Source organism: Scyliorhinus canicula, chromosome 8 (genome assembly GCF_902713615.1).
Source record: "Scyliorhinus canicula chromosome 8, sScyCan1.1, whole genome shotgun sequence".
Classification (NCBI taxonomy): domain Eukaryota; kingdom Metazoa; phylum Chordata; class Chondrichthyes; order Carcharhiniformes; family Scyliorhinidae; genus Scyliorhinus; species Scyliorhinus canicula.
The window spans coordinates 191,473,946-191,491,585 of NC_052153.1; the positions used below are offsets into that span (position 1 = coordinate 191,473,946).

The 17,640-nt window shown below is 49.9% G+C and overlaps 1 protein-coding gene across 2 annotated transcripts in view; it reads left to right on the plus strand.

Moving 5' to 3' along the window:
• tesk1b (testis associated actin remodelling kinase 1b) overlaps positions 1-17,640 on the plus strand; it is a 138,638-nt gene that overhangs the window by 46,049 nt on the left and 74,949 nt on the right. For both annotated transcript variants that reach the window (XM_038805911.1, XM_038805910.1), the window contains exons 2-3: positions 2,789-2,910; positions 8,200-8,248. In XM_038805911.1, coding sequence (XP_038661839.1) covers positions 2,789-2,910; positions 8,200-8,248 — 171 coding nt within the window. The remainder of the gene's footprint in view (positions 1-2,788; positions 2,911-8,199; positions 8,249-17,640) is intronic.

Below are 17,640 nucleotides of genomic sequence, written 5' to 3' on the forward strand. Positions count from 1 at the left end.
AGCCAAACGTTCCAGGATTTAGATGTTTCAGGTGGGATAGAGGGAGATGTAAAAGGAGTGGGAGAGTTGCAGTACTGGTTAAGAAGAATATCACAGCTGTACTGCGGGAGGACACCTCAGAGGGCTCATACAGCGAGGCTATATGGGTAGAGATCAGGAATAAGAAGGGCGCAGTCACAATGTTGGGGGTTTACTACAGACCTCCCAACAGCCAGCGGGAGATAGAGGAGAAGATATAGGTGTAAAAGTAACACGGAGGCTGTGGTGGGTGATTTTAACTTCCCCAAAATTGACTGGGACTCACTTAGTGCTCGGGGCTTGGATGGGGTTGTATAGGGTGGATGCTCCCTTGGGGAGGGTGTGGGGGGTGTTGGTGTCTACTCGCTCGTGCTGCCCGGTGTAGGTCATTGACCTTCTTCTTGCACTGCTGGCCATTCCTCCTGGTGATCCTGCTGGAACTAATGGCTGCTGCCACCTCATCCCAGGCGGCACTGGCTGCCCTGTGGCTCACCCTCCGGGACCCCCTGGGTGAACAGGACATCCCTCCTGGTCTCCACTGCGTCCAGGAGCCTTGCCAGGTCCCTGAATCTTGAGGCTGGTCTCCTGGACGCCATTGTTGCGAGTTGGCTGGGGGTTGGCTGAGCAAGAGCTGTTTAAGTGTTGCTCGACCTGGTTGGCGGGGGAGGGGCAAGCAAGCGCAGTGCCGGCCAATCAGCTGGCGAGGCGATATTTGCGGCGAGAAGCCCGTGAGGCCTAACTAAATGGACCAATAAACGTTGGATAGTGTTGCCGACCTCACTGGTCCTGGTGGCGCAGTTTGTGAAACTTCTCCTGTGTTGCTATCATCAGTACCTGGCAGTGTGCACTGAAACCCGAAACACGCTTGCCACCTTGTCCACACCGGTGCTAATCCGGAGAGATGAGGGCTCTCCGTTGGGATTTAGACATGGGGGGAGATTCTCCGGCCGTGACCGGAAATTCCTGCCCGAGGTCAATGGACCGTCACGTGGTCCACGTCCTGCCGGTGGCCGCCTTGCTGCGGGCGGGGCGGAAGAATCCAGCCTGGGGGGGGGGGGGGGGGGGGGTTTGGGTGGGGAGGGGCAGGAGAGCTGCCACATCCTGGTCTGGTCAGCATCGGGTCTCCTTTACACGAGGCAATAAAAGTCCTGCCATGAATCATCAGTCAGATCAGCCATGATCTTATTAAATGGTGGAGCAGGTGCGAATGGCTGAACGGCCCACTCCTCTTCCAATTTTGCACGGTCTAACCTGCCTCCGGTTGGTTGAGGATGTGGGTTGGAGGTTGCTGTCCTTATTGATTGTGTCAGAGAAGGCGCCAGGGTCCCTCCCATCTCAGCCACCAGCACTGTTGTCTTCATGGAATTCGCTCATGGGGCGGGGGCAATGTTGGCAAGGCAATTATTTCTTGCCCATTGCGAATTGCCTTTGAGAGGGTGGTGTCGAGCTGTCCCCCTGGTGACGGTGATGTCGGAAAGGGAATTCCAAGCTTTTGACCCGATGATGGTGAGGAAACGGTGATGTAATTCCGAGTCAGGATGGTGAGTGATTTGCAAAGGGAGCTGGCAGATAGAGTTGTTCCCATGGCCCTGTCGCCGCTGTACTGCAAGGTGATAGATATCGTGGGTTCGGAAGGTTCATGTGGTGTCAGATTGTGGTTGACACCACATTGAACACATTTCTTCTGTTGCTGATGGTCCACAGTGTAGGTAGCACTCAGCAGGAGGATTCCTTGCCCTCTGTTTGACCCAAGTCTGCATGAGGTCCAGAGTAGGTGCTGAGGATTGCTAGGGCCACTCCTTCCCTGTGTACCACTGTGCTATCATCCCTGTTGGTCTGTCCTGATGGTGGAGCAGGACATGCCCAAGGATGGTGCCATCGGGTACGTTGTCTATGATGATTTGGTGAGTGTGACGATATCAGGCTTTTGCTTCAGGAAGCTTTACAGGAAGTAGTTGATGCTGAAACTTTGAATATATTCAAGAGGCGGCTGGATATAGCAGTTGGGGAGAATGGGCGACTGGGGGATTTTCACAGTAACTTAATTGCAGTGTTAATGTAAACCTACTTGTGACACTAATAATAATCGTTTATTGTCACAAGTCGGCTTCAGTGAAGTTACTATGAAAAGCCCCTAGGCGCCACATTCCGGCGCCTGTTCGGGGAGGCCGATACTGGAATTGAACCCGTGTTGCTGCCTTGTTGTGCATTACAAGCCAGCTGTTTAGCCCACTGTGCTAAACCAGCCCCTAATAATAAGATTATTATTATTATTATTATTAAGACTTATTCAATGTTTCATAACAGTTTGACATAACTGAGTGGCTTGCTGGATCTTATCGGAGGGAAATTAAGAGTCAGCCACGTTGTTGTGGGTCAGGGGCCACACGTAGGCCAGACCAGGTAAAGATGACAGATTATCTTCGCTGAAGCAGATGGGCTTTCACATCAATCTGATAGTTTTGTGATCACCGTTACAGTGACTAGATTTTTATTCCGGGTCTGTTGACGAATTGTGTTTAAATTCCCTCAGCTGCAGGTTGGAATTTTAACTTGATTGAGTCCCTGGATCGGAGTCTGGGCCTCTGGATGACTAGTCCAGTAACCTAATCAGAATGCTCCCCCTCCCCTCACTGCACACGTTTACATTGGGCTGAGGTGTTACAGATGGTGTTGGGTCGTCCTAATACTTTAACCAGGTTCTGATTTGGTGGCTTTGGGCAGGGCTACTGGATTATGACATTGCCTAACCGTCTGTGTCTCTCCTCAGGTCCGACACCGGATAACTGGGCAGGTGATGGTCCTCAAGATGAACAAGCTGCCCAGTAACCGTGCCAACATGCTACGCGAGGTGCAGCTGATGAACCGGCTCTCGCACCCCAACATCCTGAGGTGAGTCCTTGATTGCTGATTTCTCCCTCTTTATCTCTCCTCCACGCGCTCTCTCTCTCTCTCCTTAAACCTCCGGTAAAATCTACCTCAACGATTGGGCCTTTTGCTCTGAATCTGATTTGAAACGTTGGCGCCGCTGGTAAGATTGGCGTTGACTGCCCAAGTCGAACTGCCCTTGAGAAGGTGGTGGTGGGCTTTCCTCTTGACTCTCTGCTGGTGTAGTTACCCGGTACACCCACAGTGCCGTTCAGGAGGAAGTTCCAGCATTTTGATTCGGCAACAAGGAAGAAACGCCACCATTTGTGAAATTTTCCCGGAATTCGGCAAAGGCCGATGGTGGGGGAGACGCATGGCGTTGAAGCCGTTGACGGCAATGGCACTTCCTCTACCGTATCGCGCAGCACTTTGAAAATAATCCCTTCCAGGCTCGGGTCTCATGTCGTATCGTTGGTGGGGTGGCCTCTGATTCGCTTGCCCCACCAGCAACTTTAAAGGTTATCCCAGGGCATGACGAACAAACTGTTTAACCCTGGAACCCCCCCCCCCCCCCGCTGGGCACACCTCCAGCACTGCCCAGGCAATCCCCTGGTATTACCTGGGAACACCTCCCATCCACCCCTGGCACAACCCTGGCACTGCCTGGGGATGCCGAGCTGTCCTAGGGGGTGCCCAGGTAATACCCGGGCGTGGCCCTCTCCCCCACCCATCACTGACCAGGGGGGAGGGGAGCATTCCGTCACACGTTTACGTTCCACTCCCCTCACCGAACCCGCCCGACACAAATGTGAACATGGAGGAAGGGAACGGAAGGGAAGAGCCTCAAAGTTGGGATGGTGTGTGACTGCAAAGAGGATTTGGAGGTGATGTTCCACCCCATGACTTTCCCAGGTCCTGGACATTATAGGTTTGAGACTTGCAGAGATGAATTCTCTGCACCCCGACGCAGAAAACGCGGCCGGCGCCGGAGCGGAGAATCCAGTTTGCCGCCGAAGCAGGCCCGGCGCCGGTTCGGCGATTCTCCAGGCACCGAAAAGCCACGTCACCGGGGAGTATGCCACGCCGCCGGGGAGTATGCCACGCCGCCGGGGAGTATGCCACGTCACCGGGGAGTATGCCACGCCGCCGGGGAGTATGCCACGTCACCGGGGAGTATGCCACGCCGCCGGGGGCCATTGCCAGAGGCCTGCTCCAACATCCTCTGCCCCCGACTGGCCGAGTCCCCGATGGCGTGGAACTAACCTGGTATTGCCAGTCGGGATACTCACGTGGCAGCGGCAGACTCAGTCCGTGGCTGCTCTGGTCGGGGGCAGGCCGATCGGAGGCCAGGGTGGAGGGGGCCTTATAGGCGGCCGGGGAATGATTGTGCGGGGTTTGAGGGCCGGGCACGCAGCCGATCGGGGGGAGGGTCTCTTTCTTGGGTCTGGCTTCACGGTCTGAGTCCACCATGGAACACAGCACGGCCGTGACCCAGAAGTCCGGAAGCCCGTATCTGCAGCAAAAGTTGCGAGATTCACTCCGGGTCCCTCCTGACCCCCTGCAGGCCTATGAATTCGCGCCCGTTCTTTCCAGGATTCTCAGGTGTAAAACTCCACCGTTTTGACGCCGGCGTGGGAACATAGTCCCAATAATGGAGAATCCAGCCCATTGTATTTGGTCACTCCCCCAACTCGATCCCCTCCGCTGCTTTGTGTAATTCCTTCCTTTATATTCGGTATACTTTTCATTCAAACTGCCTTATTCTTCCTCACACGAAGAGAAATTTCTTCCCTGAGGGAGTCTGAATCTTTGGTATTCTTTACCCAAGACGGCAGAAGGCTAAGTCCTTGAATGCACTCCAGGTTGAGATAGGCAGGTTTGTGAACTGTAAGAGTTATGGGGAGCAGGGAGGAGAGTGGGATTGAGGTGAGTATAAGATCAGCCAGGATCTCATTGACTAGCAAAGCAGGCTCGAAGGCCTGAATGGCCTTCTCTAGTTCCTTAGTCTTAAGTTCCTGGGAACCTGCTCACACTGATTCCTCACTGATCCGGTCCCAGATTCCCCATATTAAAGTTCTCATTTTTGTGCTTCAATCCCTGCCCAGCCTCTTGCTTTCCTATCTCCGCAATCTAACCCAGCCCTCCGACATAATCTGACTCAACTTTCCATTCACCTGACTGGCCTTGTGCATTTCCTACTTCACTCACCGTATCAGTCTTCAATCGTTTAATCCCCACAACTCCGGGGCTCCCTAAATCTCCCTGCATCTTACCCTTCCCTCTTTTGCCTCTTAAAGCCCCCCCTGCTGGCAGGTTTGTAGGCGCGGCGATGGCTCGGGGGCCTTTCCACTCACCTCCGGCCTGCCCCTTAGCCCCTTACCTGTCTATGATCTTCCGTAGGTTGGGCAAGGCCTATAATGGCCCACCACCCATGCCCTGATTGAGGCCCAATTATTGTCGTGTATTGTGAAGGAAATCTGGCAGCCAACCTAAGCCGGGTCCCACAAGCAGCAAATATGTAAACTGAGGAGATAATCTGTTTCTCAGTGATGCTGTCTGAGGGTTAAACATGGGCTAGAACACCGGGCAGAATTCCCCAACTCTTCTTCGAAAATAACGCTGTGGGGACCTTCCAGCCATCTATGAGGGCAGGCTCAGCCTCTGTTTAATGTCGCATCCAAAACACGACACCTCTGACAGTGTAGCGCTCCCTCAGTATTGCACTGAAGGATCAGCCTGGATTTACCTGAACATAGAACTGTACAGCACAGTACAGGCCCTTCGGCCCACGATGTTGTGAGGAGAACGATGTTGTATTCAACAGGTGTGGAGGGGCAGAGAGGGGCCTGAAGTTCTGCGGATTGGAAATCAGAGTCAGATTGTCACTCTGTTCCTCCTTGCCCACCTGAACGCATTTTCGATTCTATCTCGCTCGACATTCTGACTCAGAGAGACACCCCTGGAGCCTAGCGACGAGGGGAGCTCAGTTGGACCCAAGGATACCTAGCCCCCTCTTTCCCAGCACAGGTGTGTAAATCTGGTAAATGAAAGGCCCAGCCAAGTTTAACGGTCCTTGACAGGTCAGGCAGAAGGTAGGCCTGTAAGGTAGGCGGAGAGGATTTAGGCGGGGGGGGGGAAGGGGGCGGGGGGGGGGGGGGGGGGGGGGGGGGGAGTTCAGGTTGGGTTGAGCTCAGGCAGATGGGGACCGGGCCTTGGGTGAGGCGGGGTGGTTGGGCAGCAAGCAGGGAGGGGCTGGTTTTGGGTCTCACACTGGGGGGTGGGTTGGGTGGGGTGAGGTTAGGCCTCCGGGGGGGGGGGGGGGGGGGGGAGGTTTGGGTGAGGTCAGTTTCATTTGTAGAATAAGATCCAATTTTTCCCTACTTTCACTATTTTGATAGAGATGTTAACGTGTTTATAATAAGAGGATCATTAGGTTAAAACCATGGACAGTACTTACTACCCTTGTGTTTATAAGGACATGCTTTATTTCACCCGCGTGTACTTCTCTGTGGACAACACTATGTTCGAAAGGTTTGGTCGCATCTTATATCAGAGCTGGGAGCCAGAACCAGGCTGTGGCGGTAATTAAATCCTCTCCACACAGCTCAGATTTCCTGCTGTGATTTATAAGATTGACAAAGTGTTTCAAATTTCCAGTCCCGTCAGCCCCCTCAGGATCTCCCTCTCCTCGAGTGCCGGATGTTTATGAAGGGTAGAACAGGTGTTTAATTAAGTATCTGCCGTGGCCTAGTGAGTAGCACTCTCACCGTGCGCCAGAATGTTCCGTGGATTTGGGCCTATAATCCCGAGTGGCATTCCCAGTGCTTTAATGAAAGGGTGCTGCCTCTCGGGTGTGCGATATTTCAGATAAGACATTAAAACCGAGGCCCCTGTGCCCAAAGGGCATGTGTCTCTATTTTATAAGAATGTAGAACCCCTACAGTGCAGATGGAAACTATTTGAGAAAAAAAAAAAGAAAAAATCGCTTATTGTCACGAGTAGGCTTCAATGAAGTTACTGTGAAAAGCCCCTAGTCGCCACATTCCGGCGCCTGTCCGGGGAGGCTGGTACGGGAATCGAACCGTGCTGCTGGCCTGTTTGGTCTGCTTTAAAAGCCAGCGATTTAGCCCAGTGAGCTAAACCAGCCCCTAGTGGATTTGGCTCATCGAGTCTGCACTGACCCTTGGAAAGAGCACCCTACCTAGGCCCCCGTCCCATCCCTGTAACCCAGTAACCCCACCTAACCTTTTGGACACTAAGGGACAATTTAGCGTGGCCAACGCTCCTTCCCCCGCAACATCCTAGTAAATCTCCTCTGCACCCTCTCTAGCACAATCACATCCTTCCTGTAGTGTGGCGACCAGAACTGTACACAGCACTCCAGCTGTGACCTAACCAGTGTTTTATACAGCTCCACCATAACAACATATTTTCTCCATCTACTCTATCAAATCCTTTCATAATCTCAGAGATGCGCCAGATCGCCCCCTCAGCCCTCACCTTTCCTCAGAAAGGAGCCGGAGCCAGTTAAATTGTACAGTTTGAGCATTATGCTTATAAATGTCGTACTCCAGGTGGCATGGCGGCACGGTGGTTAGCACTACTGCCTCACGATACCCAAGTTCGATTCGGGCCCCGGTTCACTGTCTGTGTGGGGTTTGCACGTTGGGGCGACGTGGGTCTCACCCCAACAACCCAAAGATGTACAGGGTAGGTGGATTGGCCATGCTAAATTGCCCCTTAATTGGAAAAAATGAATTGGGTACTCTAAATTTATTTTAAAAAATATAAATATCTTTCTCAATTTCCCCAGATTTTCAATATCCTTTTTATAACATGGAGACTAGAAATATGCAGACTAGAACCGTTCACAATATCTCCCAAATGTGGCCCCATCAAGATTCCAGACATGTGAATACGAATCTCTGTTCTTGAGATCTGTCCCTTTAGAAATGAATCACAAGTTTTTTTTTTATGTTTAAGAACGTTCTGTCCTTATTTCAGACTCTTCATTAGAGAGAGAGAGCGTTTTGTTTCGGATCAATTTATCATCCCCCTTCAGAGTTTGAAACATGTCAAACGTTGTGCTGTTCCCACATGAGGTTACATTCCTCTTGTCCGTGACATTGTCCATTACTGGACAGGGAGAGGTCACGGTCTGTGTATGACGCAGAGGGTAAAGTCAAAACTAAACTGGTGTTTCAGTCAGCGAGTGGCCTGTCTACAGGCTCAGTGGCCAGCGCAATGGCTGACACCTCTCGAGAACACCTTTGCTTTGTGACGTAGCTGATTGCTGTGTGATTCTCTCTGCAGGTTTATGGGCGTCTGCGTACAGGAAGGCCAGCTACATGCTCTAACTGAGGTAAGCGTTATTGGTGCAAGGCTTTGGTTGCAGGCGACTTGCATTGGAGTACATGAACATGGTGGACCAGTCGATCCTTCGATACAAAAGCAAATTACCGCGGATGCTGGAATCTGAAACGAAAGAGAAAATGCTGGAAAATCTCAGCAGGTCTGGCAGCATCTGTAGGGAGAGAAAAGAGCTCACGTTTCGAGTCCAGGTGACTCTTTGTCAAAGCTAAAGACAGAGAAAGTGGGAAATATTTATACTGTGGGGTGAGAATGAAAGATGAGTCATAGCCACAGAAACCCAGGGAAACCGGGTGCTAATGGCCACAGATACCAAGGGGAATGGGTGTTAATGGCAGTCCCCAGAGAGGGCAAAAGATGTGAAAGGTCAAACAGCAGGGAAACTAACATCAGAGGATGAACTGTAGATGTGGGGGGGAGGGGAAGGGGGAAGCAAAGGGGAGAAGGGGTAAGGAAAGGTGGATAAGATGGGCTGGGGGGGGGGGGGTAAATATATATAAAGAAAGACAAGAAAGAAAGAAATGGTAAAAGACAGTTAAAATGAAATGGGATGAAAACAAATGGGTCGAGGTGGGCTGGAGCTAATCATCTGAAGTTGTTGAATTTGATGTTGAGACCGGGAGGGTGTAACGTACCGAACCGGAATCCATTTTGGTAGGAATAACAGCAAACGGGATTATTATTTAAACGATAAAATATTAAAGCATGCCGCTGTGCAGAGAGACCTGGGTGTGCTAGTGCATGAGTCACAGAAAGTTGGTTTACAAGTGCAACAGGTGATTAAGAAGGCAAATGGAATTTTGTCCTTCATTGCTAGAGGGATGGAGTTTAAGACTAGGGAGGTTATGTTGCAATTCTATAAGGTGTTAGTGAGGCCACACCTGGAGTATTGTGTTCAGTTTTGGTCTCCTTACTTGAGAAAGGACATACTGGAACTGGAGGGTGTGCAGAGGAGATTCACTAGGTTAATCTCAGAGTTGAAGGGGATGGATTATGAGGAGAGGTTGAGTAAACTGGGACTGTACTCGTTGGAATTTAGAAGGATGAGGGGGGATTCCATAGAAACATTTTAAATTATGAAGGGAATAGATAGGATAGATGGGGGCAGGTTGTTTCCACTGGTGGGTGAAAGCAGAACTAGGGGACATAGCCTGAAAATAAGGGGAAGTAGATTTAGGACTGAGTTTAGGAGGAACTTCTTCACCCAAAGGGTTGTGAATCTATGGAATTCCTTGCCCAGTGAAGCAGTTGAGGCTCCTTCATTACATGTTTTTAAGGTAAAGATAGATAGTTTTTTGAAGAATAAAGGGATTAAGGGTTATGGTGCTCGGGACGGAAAGTGGAGCTGAGTCCACAAAAGATCAGCCATGATCTCATTGAATGGTGGAGCAGGCTCGAGGGGCCAGATGGCCTACTCCTGCTCCTAGTTCTTATGTTCTTATGAGATCCTGTTCCTCCAGTTTGCGTTGAGCTTCACTGGAACATTGCAGCAGGCCAAGAACAGACATATGGGCATGGGAGCAGGGTCTTGTGTTAAAATGGCAAGCAACAGGAAGGTCAGGGTCCTGAATGCGCACAGACCGAAGATGCTCAGCAAAGCAATCACCCGGTCTGCGTTTGGTCTCTCCGGATCTTTGGATTTGTTCCTTCGAGCCTGTTACAAAGAACGGGAGGAGTCTATTCAGTCATTCCTGTCTATTGCACCAGTCTATTAGATCTATATGTCAACATTTACCGGCTTGGATCAAAATACCCCTCCCTTGCCAAGCCCCCGCCCACCTCCAATGCCTGATTCAGTTTTGTACAGTGTATGTGCTCCCATAACTCCAAAGAAAACATATCAGAGTGTGAAAGGGAACAGGCTGAGTTCAGACTCGCTTGTTGAACAAGTGAGTCCCTGCCTAACTATGTCAGGAGATCAGAGAGAAATGCATAGCATTACACAGAGTTGCACGTGTCCAAATAGTGTCTGCAGGGCAGAGAGAGAGCCTTGGGAGGGGAAAGCAGGTTTGCTTGTTGAATCTGGAAAGAAGTCTCCTGCTCTCCCCAGCCTATAAGCAGTGCTAGGAAGACATCGAACCCAATAGATCTGGCACCTCTCACCTCTCTTAAGTTGCTACATTCCCTATTAATAGTTATACTAATTTGGAGGCATGCAACCTCTTTTTAAAAAAATTTAGAGTACCCAATTCATTTTTTCCAATTAAGGGACAATTTAGCGTGGCCAATCCACCTAGCCTGCACATTTTTGGGTTGTGGGGGCGAAACCCACACAAACACGGGGAGAATGTGCAAACTCCACACGGACAGTGACCCAGAGCCGGGATCGAACCTGGGACCTCGGCGCCGTGAGGCAGCAGGTGCAACCTCTTTAAAATATTTTACGAAAAGATCAGATAGATCTCTAAAGAACAGGATATAAATATCCCATTCAAATATAGTGCTGTTAGGGGCAGCACGGTGGCACAGTGGATTAGCCCTGTTGCCTCACGGCGCCGAGGTCCCAGGTTCGATCCCGGCTCTGGGTCACTGTCTGTGTGGAGTTTGCACATTCTCCCCGTGTTTGCGTGGGTTTCACCCCCACAACCCAAAGATCTGCAGGGTAGGTGGATTGGCCACGCTAAACTGCCCCTCAATTGAAAAAAAAATGAATTGGTTACTCTAAATTTATAAAAAAAATATATATAGTGCTGTTAAAACCAGAGTGTGTGGCTTTACCATTTAAAATTTGTTTACTATCGCCTTACCTCCCGAGCCCTCCCACATACACACACCCACCTTCTTCTCTCCGAGTTTGGGAGTGAAAATTCACCCCACAGAATCTACAGCACAGAAACATGCCCTGCGCGCACCAGGTGGATGCTGATGTATCTGCTTCGTAAATCTCCCATTGTACATCTCGCCCTATCAGAAATAAGCAGTGCTGGGAAGGTAACTTATTTTCCAATACTTTCCCCCCTCATGTTTTTTTTGTAGCTTCCTCCAATGTAATTCGTCGCAAACACTCCGGGTTCCACATTCTAACCCTTCTGAGCAAAGAGTTTTCCACTGAATCACTGACTGGGATTTACTATTTGTCGATGTACCACTGTCAATGTTTGTCGGTGTACTACGATGTACGTACTGTGTACGTTCCCTTGGCCGCAGAAAAATACATTTCACTGTACATGTGACAATGAATATCAATCAATCAATCAAGCAATCATTTGTGACGATCATTCAATTTATGTCACATGGTTCTGGCACCCTCCAGAAGAGCAAACGTCTTCTCCACGTCTACCCGATTGAAGCTTTTCACAAAAGACCCTCTGGGGTCTGGGGTCTTTTGTCACTAGAAAGGTCACTCGGCCTGTTCAGTGTTTACTGAGAAATTTATCCTTTGCGATATGGTTCTATTCTTTTGGATCTAATCTGTACATCTTCCAATGCCTTCTATATTTTTTTATAATGTACACTGTACACTTGTACACCCAAACTCCGAGTCTGATATGACTAAGATGCTTTAATATCTTAACAAACCTTCTTCACAGGCATTTTAAACAAGTTTATTACCTTGTCTACTTGCGCCAGCAGAAAGGGCTGTGAGGCCAGAGGTTTTGGTGAATTCAGTGGCACAGAGGCAGCTCAAGACAGCCCAAGTTAAAATACAGCTGACAAATACAGGGTTAGATACAGCGGTACAGGAAAACATGTTTACACGGTGGGATTTAAATTTAAGCACTTTCCATCTTGTGTCTGTTTCATTCTCTTTTCTCAGTTCGAGTCTCACTCACCTCTGTGTGAAAGAACAAAACATAGAGGTTCGAGGAGTGTTTGATGGGGACAGTGTAGAGGGAGCTTTACTCTGTATCTAACCCCGTGCTGTACCTGTCTGGGAGTGCTTGATGGGGACAGTGTAGAGGGAGCTTTACTGTGTATCTAACCCCGTGCTGTACCTGTCCTGGGAGTGTTTGATGGGGACAGTATAGAGGGAGCTTTACTCTGTATCTAACCCTGTGCTGTACCTGTCCTGGGAGTGTTTGGTGGGGACAGTGTAGAGGGAGCTTTACTCTGTATCAAACCTTTGTACTCTGTATCTGTACCTTTCTGTGCTGTTGGGATTGAGTGATTAGAATGGAATTCTTCCATTCCCAATACAAATATCCCAAATATTAAAGAGCACAAAATTCCCAGAGGAATTACAGAGGTGAGCATGGAGAGTGGGGCGCCATGTGAAAAGCCAGTCAATCAGAAACCTGAGAGTAATTTTTAATCTCCGGCTCGCTCCTTGAAAGTTTCAGGTTATCTTTCCTCCATGTTTTACTGCTTCACTCTGAGTGGGGTCAGAGCTGTTTGTCAGGCTGGGACAAGTAAAGCAAATTCCTGCCAGGCTCCCTGTTGCTAGGCAACACAGCCCCCGGCTTATCCCGTTCCCTTGCTGTAAGAATCACTCGGCACCTGAGCCTGAGGAGATTGTACTTGACGAATAAGTCAGCAGCCTGCATTCTCCTGTCTCCAAGCTCAGCTTTATCTGCGTGAATTCAGTGCCCTCAGCCTCATGAGCCCTGCGTGTTCAGTGAAAGTATTTGAACCGTGTCCAAACCCACAGCATTGCACTCTCTATCTCATCTCACCTCATGCAGGCTACAGCCCAACACCGCCCCCACCCCCCCCCCCCCCCCCCCCACCTGCTCCAGCCCCAGCAATTAGTGTCCCTCATCACTCATTCTCTGTACTGCAGCACAGTGGTTAGCACTGTTGCTTCACACCTCCAGGGTCCCAGGTTCGATTCCCGGCTTGGGTCACTGTCTGTGCGGAGTCTGCACGTTCTCCCCGTGTCGGCGTGGGTTTCCTCCGGGTGCTCCGGTTTCCTCCCACAGTCGAAAGATGTGCAGGGGTAGGTGGATTGGCCATGATAAATTGCCCCTGGTGTACAAAAAAGGTTAGGTGGGGTTACGGGCACAGGGTGCAGGTGTGGGCTTGAATGGGGTGCTCTTTGCAAGGGCTAGTGAAATTGAAAAAAAATTAAAATTGCTTACTGTCACAAGTAGGCTTCAAATGAAGTTACTGTGAAAAGCCCCTAGTCGCCACATTCCGGCGCCTGTTCGGGGAGGCTGGTACGGGAATTGAACCATGCTGCTGGCCTGCGTGGTCTGCTTTAAAAGCCAGCGATTTAGCCCCGTGTGCTAAACCAGCCCCTGTGCAGACTCGATGGGCCGAATAGCCTCCTTCAGCACTGTAAATTCTATGATTCTATCACTCCCTCCTCTTTCTCCCCACTAGCAAGTGTGCCAATGACTCACTCCTCCTCTCTTCAGGTATTAATCATAGCTGAGTGGGAGCAGGTTGTAGGTTCAAGGATTTATTGCGTACAGGAATGCCATTCCTTCCACCCCAGGTGGCTGTCCTGTTCGGATCAGGGTAGTTGTTTGACACATTTTTAAAAAAAATGCTGTTGTTTCACTCGCTCTCTCTCTCTCTCTCTCAATCTCTCTTTCTCTGTCACATGCTGTACTATCTATCTAATTAACCCATAAAGACAATTTATCAAGCTGTTGTATTGCAGTGTTGACAGTGACGGAGTTGTTAACACTCTCAGTGCTGAGTCGGAATATTGTGAATTCAAGTCTTACTCCAGAGACTGGATCACGAAACGTAGGCTGACGGAACTGAGGGGGCGCCGCACTGCCAGAGGTGCCAGCTTGCAGATGCGAATTTCTATTTCAAAGTGCTCAGGCCACGACCTGCTCATGACCCCCGCTGATTTTCTCCAGCCCTCTTTCTCATTTTTAATCCTCTCCCTGATCCCTGCTGTAGTTTCAGTGAGTTCCTGTTCACTCACCAATTCTCTGCTTACCCCAGCCTTCTGTGACCCTTGTGATCTCTCACTCTATTCCCCATGTTGCCGATTATTCTGTGCTGCTGACGATATTTACTATTCCCCAGGCAGCTGATAAAAATAGTGACAGGAGGGAGAGCTTTGGGTTTAATCCAGCAGTCGTAAAAGAAAATTGCAGATCTGCTCATGTCACTGAAGCCAATTAAACAAATGATCTCGAGTCCTAAGAAGATTCTATGAATACATTACCCCTCAACTTCCCTTTGGCAGGGCGGCACGGTGGCGCAGTGGGTTAGCACTGCTGCCTCACGGCGCCGAGGCCCCAGGTTCGATCCCGGCTCTGGGTCACTGTCCGTGTGGAGTTTGCACATTCTCCCCGTGCTTGCGTGGGTTTTGCCCCCACAACCCAAAAATGTGCAGGGTAGGTGGATTGAACATGCTAAATTGCCCTTTAATTGGAAAAAAATGATTGGGTACTCTAAATTTCTTTTTAAACTTCACTTTTTCATAGCATTTACAGTGCAGAAGGAGGCCATTCGGCCCATCGAGTCTGCACCGGCTCTTGGAAAGAGCACCCTACCAAGGTCAACACCTCTACCATATCCCCATAACTCAGTAACCCCACCTAACACTAAGGGCAATTTTGGACACAAAGGGCAATTTATCATGGCCAATTCACCTAACCTGCACGTCTTTGGACTGTGAGAGGAAACCGGAACACCCGGAGGAAATCCATGCACACACGGGGAGGATGTGCAGACTCCGCGCAGACAGTAACCCAAGCCGGAATCGAACCTGGGACCCTGGAGCTGTGAAGAAATTGTGCTATCCACAATGCTACCGTGCTGCCCTAATGCTACCGTGCTGCCCTTGGGTCTTGGGTCTGGAGTCTTGGGACAGATTGGACCTTCCGCAGTGGGCAAGAAGGTGGGGCAGAACTCCTCTGCTCCTCTTAGTAGTAGTAGCCCTGGAATCTTTAGTGCCCACCTGTGATTGCAGACCGCGGCCGGGGATCTCCAGTTGTTGCCATTCAGTTTTCCCGCCGGCCGCGCTCCCATCCCACGGGTTTCCTGGTGTCCTAGGGAGGTTACAATGGGAAATCCTAGTGACAATCGGCAGGGAAGATAGAATCCCGCCACCAGCGAATGGCGCTCAGCCGAGAAACATGTGGCTTGGGAACTGGAAAATCCTGCCCAGGGCTACAGATTCATTTTTTTAAAATAAAAATTTAGAGAACACAATTATTTTTTTTCCAATTAAGGGTCAATTTAGTGTGGCCAATCCACCTACCCTGCACATCTTTGTGTTGTTATAGAGTCATAGAGGTTTACAGCATGGAAACAGGCCCTTCGGCCCAACATGTCCATGCCGCCCAGTTTTCTAAATTCATTAAGCTAGTCCCAATTGCCCACATTGGCCCGTACCCCTCTATACCCATCTTACCCATATAACTGTCTAAATGCTTTTTAAAACACAATATTGCACCCATCTGTACCACTGCCTCTGGCAGCTCGTTCCTGACACTCACCACCCTCTGTGTGAAAGAATTGCCCCTCTGGACCCTTTTGTATCTCTCCCCTCTCACCTTAAACCTATGCCCTCTAGTTTTAGACTCCCCTACCTTTGGGAAAAGATGTTGACTATCAATCTGTGGGGGGGTGAGACCCACGCAGACATGGGGAGAATGTGCAAACTCCACACGGATAGTGACCCAGGGCCGGGATTCAAACACGGGTCCTCAGCGCCGTATGCAGCAGCGCTAACCACTGTGCCGCCATGCAGAGCTTCAGATTAATGTCCGATCGTGTCTCATTCTGTGGTTTTGGAGCAGAGGAATCTCTTTCTCTCCCTGGCCAGGAATTCCTTCCCGATAACGTGCCTGTGGTTAGTGAGCAAGTATTTATATAATAATAATCTTTATTGTCACAAGTAGGCTTACATTAACACTGCAATGAAGTTACTGTGAAAAGCCCCCAGTCGCCACATTCCGGCACCTGTTCGGGTTCACAGAGGGAGAATTCAGAATGTCCAAATTACCTAACAGCACGTCTTTCGGGACTTGTGGGAGGAAACCGGAGCACCCGGAGGAAACCCACGCAGACACCGTGAGAACGTGCAGACTCTGCACAGCAATGACCCAAGCCAGGAATTGAACCTGGGAGCCTGGCGCTGTGAAGGAACAGTACTAACCACTGTGCTACCGTGCCAAAGCTTTTGGAGGCCTGCTCCAACCCATCTTGCACTCAGATCCTTCCCTAGTATTTCCTCACCCTATCTCTTAATCTCATCCAGCCTCCCAATCATCAAGGATCTCTTCCAATTCTGGCTCCTTCAGCATCCCTGTGTGGGTTCACTCCCCCATTGGTGGCCGTGCCTTTACCTCCCTGGGCAGGAGTTCCTGAATTCTCTCCCCTAACCTCTGTGCCTCTTGTTAAATATTCATCTATCGCTCCTGTCAAGCCCCTTGGATGTTTTACTAGATTAAAGGTTTTATATAATGGTAAATTATAGCCATTCTCTGTTGGGTAAAAGAGGTTTGGACCGATAGGTGGGGTCATTGGGGAGGCGGTGGTTTTGTTTTTGGTAAAAAAAGGCCTGGCACCTTTAGCGAGATGGCAAAGAATGAAAGGAAATCCTACCCGACGTGCCAGCAGATTCTCGCTCTCGAGATTGCCTTTTCAGGACCTTGTTCTGGGAGTGAATGGGGCCTGCTACCATTGGCTGATGGCTGGGTGAGTCATTGATGAAACAAGTTCCAGACAGGCCCAGTTAATCACCCACATGTTTTGTCAAGGTTCCAGTTAAGTGGGAAGCCTGCTTCTGCTGAACATCCTGTTATGGAATTTCAGCTTGAGGATTGGCAGAGCAGCTTCTCTCTGAAAGGCAGTAATTTCCCAAGGCAGGGGTTCGAGGATTAATTCCTCCTCCACTTCGCCAAGTAGCCCCTATTTACCCTGTTTCAGATGTGAGGGATATTCTATTCCCCGAGGACCTTGCTAACGACCAGATAGTAATAGACAGTGTTGGTCACTCTACCCAACCAGACCGGATTCAGCTCCCAATCGAGCTGTATCCATTCCACTATCCAAACCTCTCCGCTCAATCCCCATCGAACCTCACTATCCAATCGCAAACCCTTCCCTCAACCTCCATCAAACCTCACTATCCAATCCCAATCTCTCCCCTCAACCTCCATCAAACCTCACTATCCAATCCCAAACTCTTCCCTCAACCTCCATCGAACCCTCACTATCCAATCTCAACCTCTCCCCTCAACCTCCATCAAACCTCACTATCCAATCCCAAACTCTCCCCTCAACCTCCATCAAACCTCACTATCCAATCCCAAACTCTCCCCTCAACCTCCATCGAACCCTCACTATCCAATCTCAACCTTCCCGCTCAACCTCCATCAAGCCTCAATATCCAATCCCAACCACTCCTCTCAACCTCCATCGAACCCTCACTATCCAATCCCAAACTCTCCTCTCAACCTCCATCGAACCCTCACTATCCAATCTCAACCTCCCCCTCAACCTCCATCGAACCCTCACTATCCAATCTCA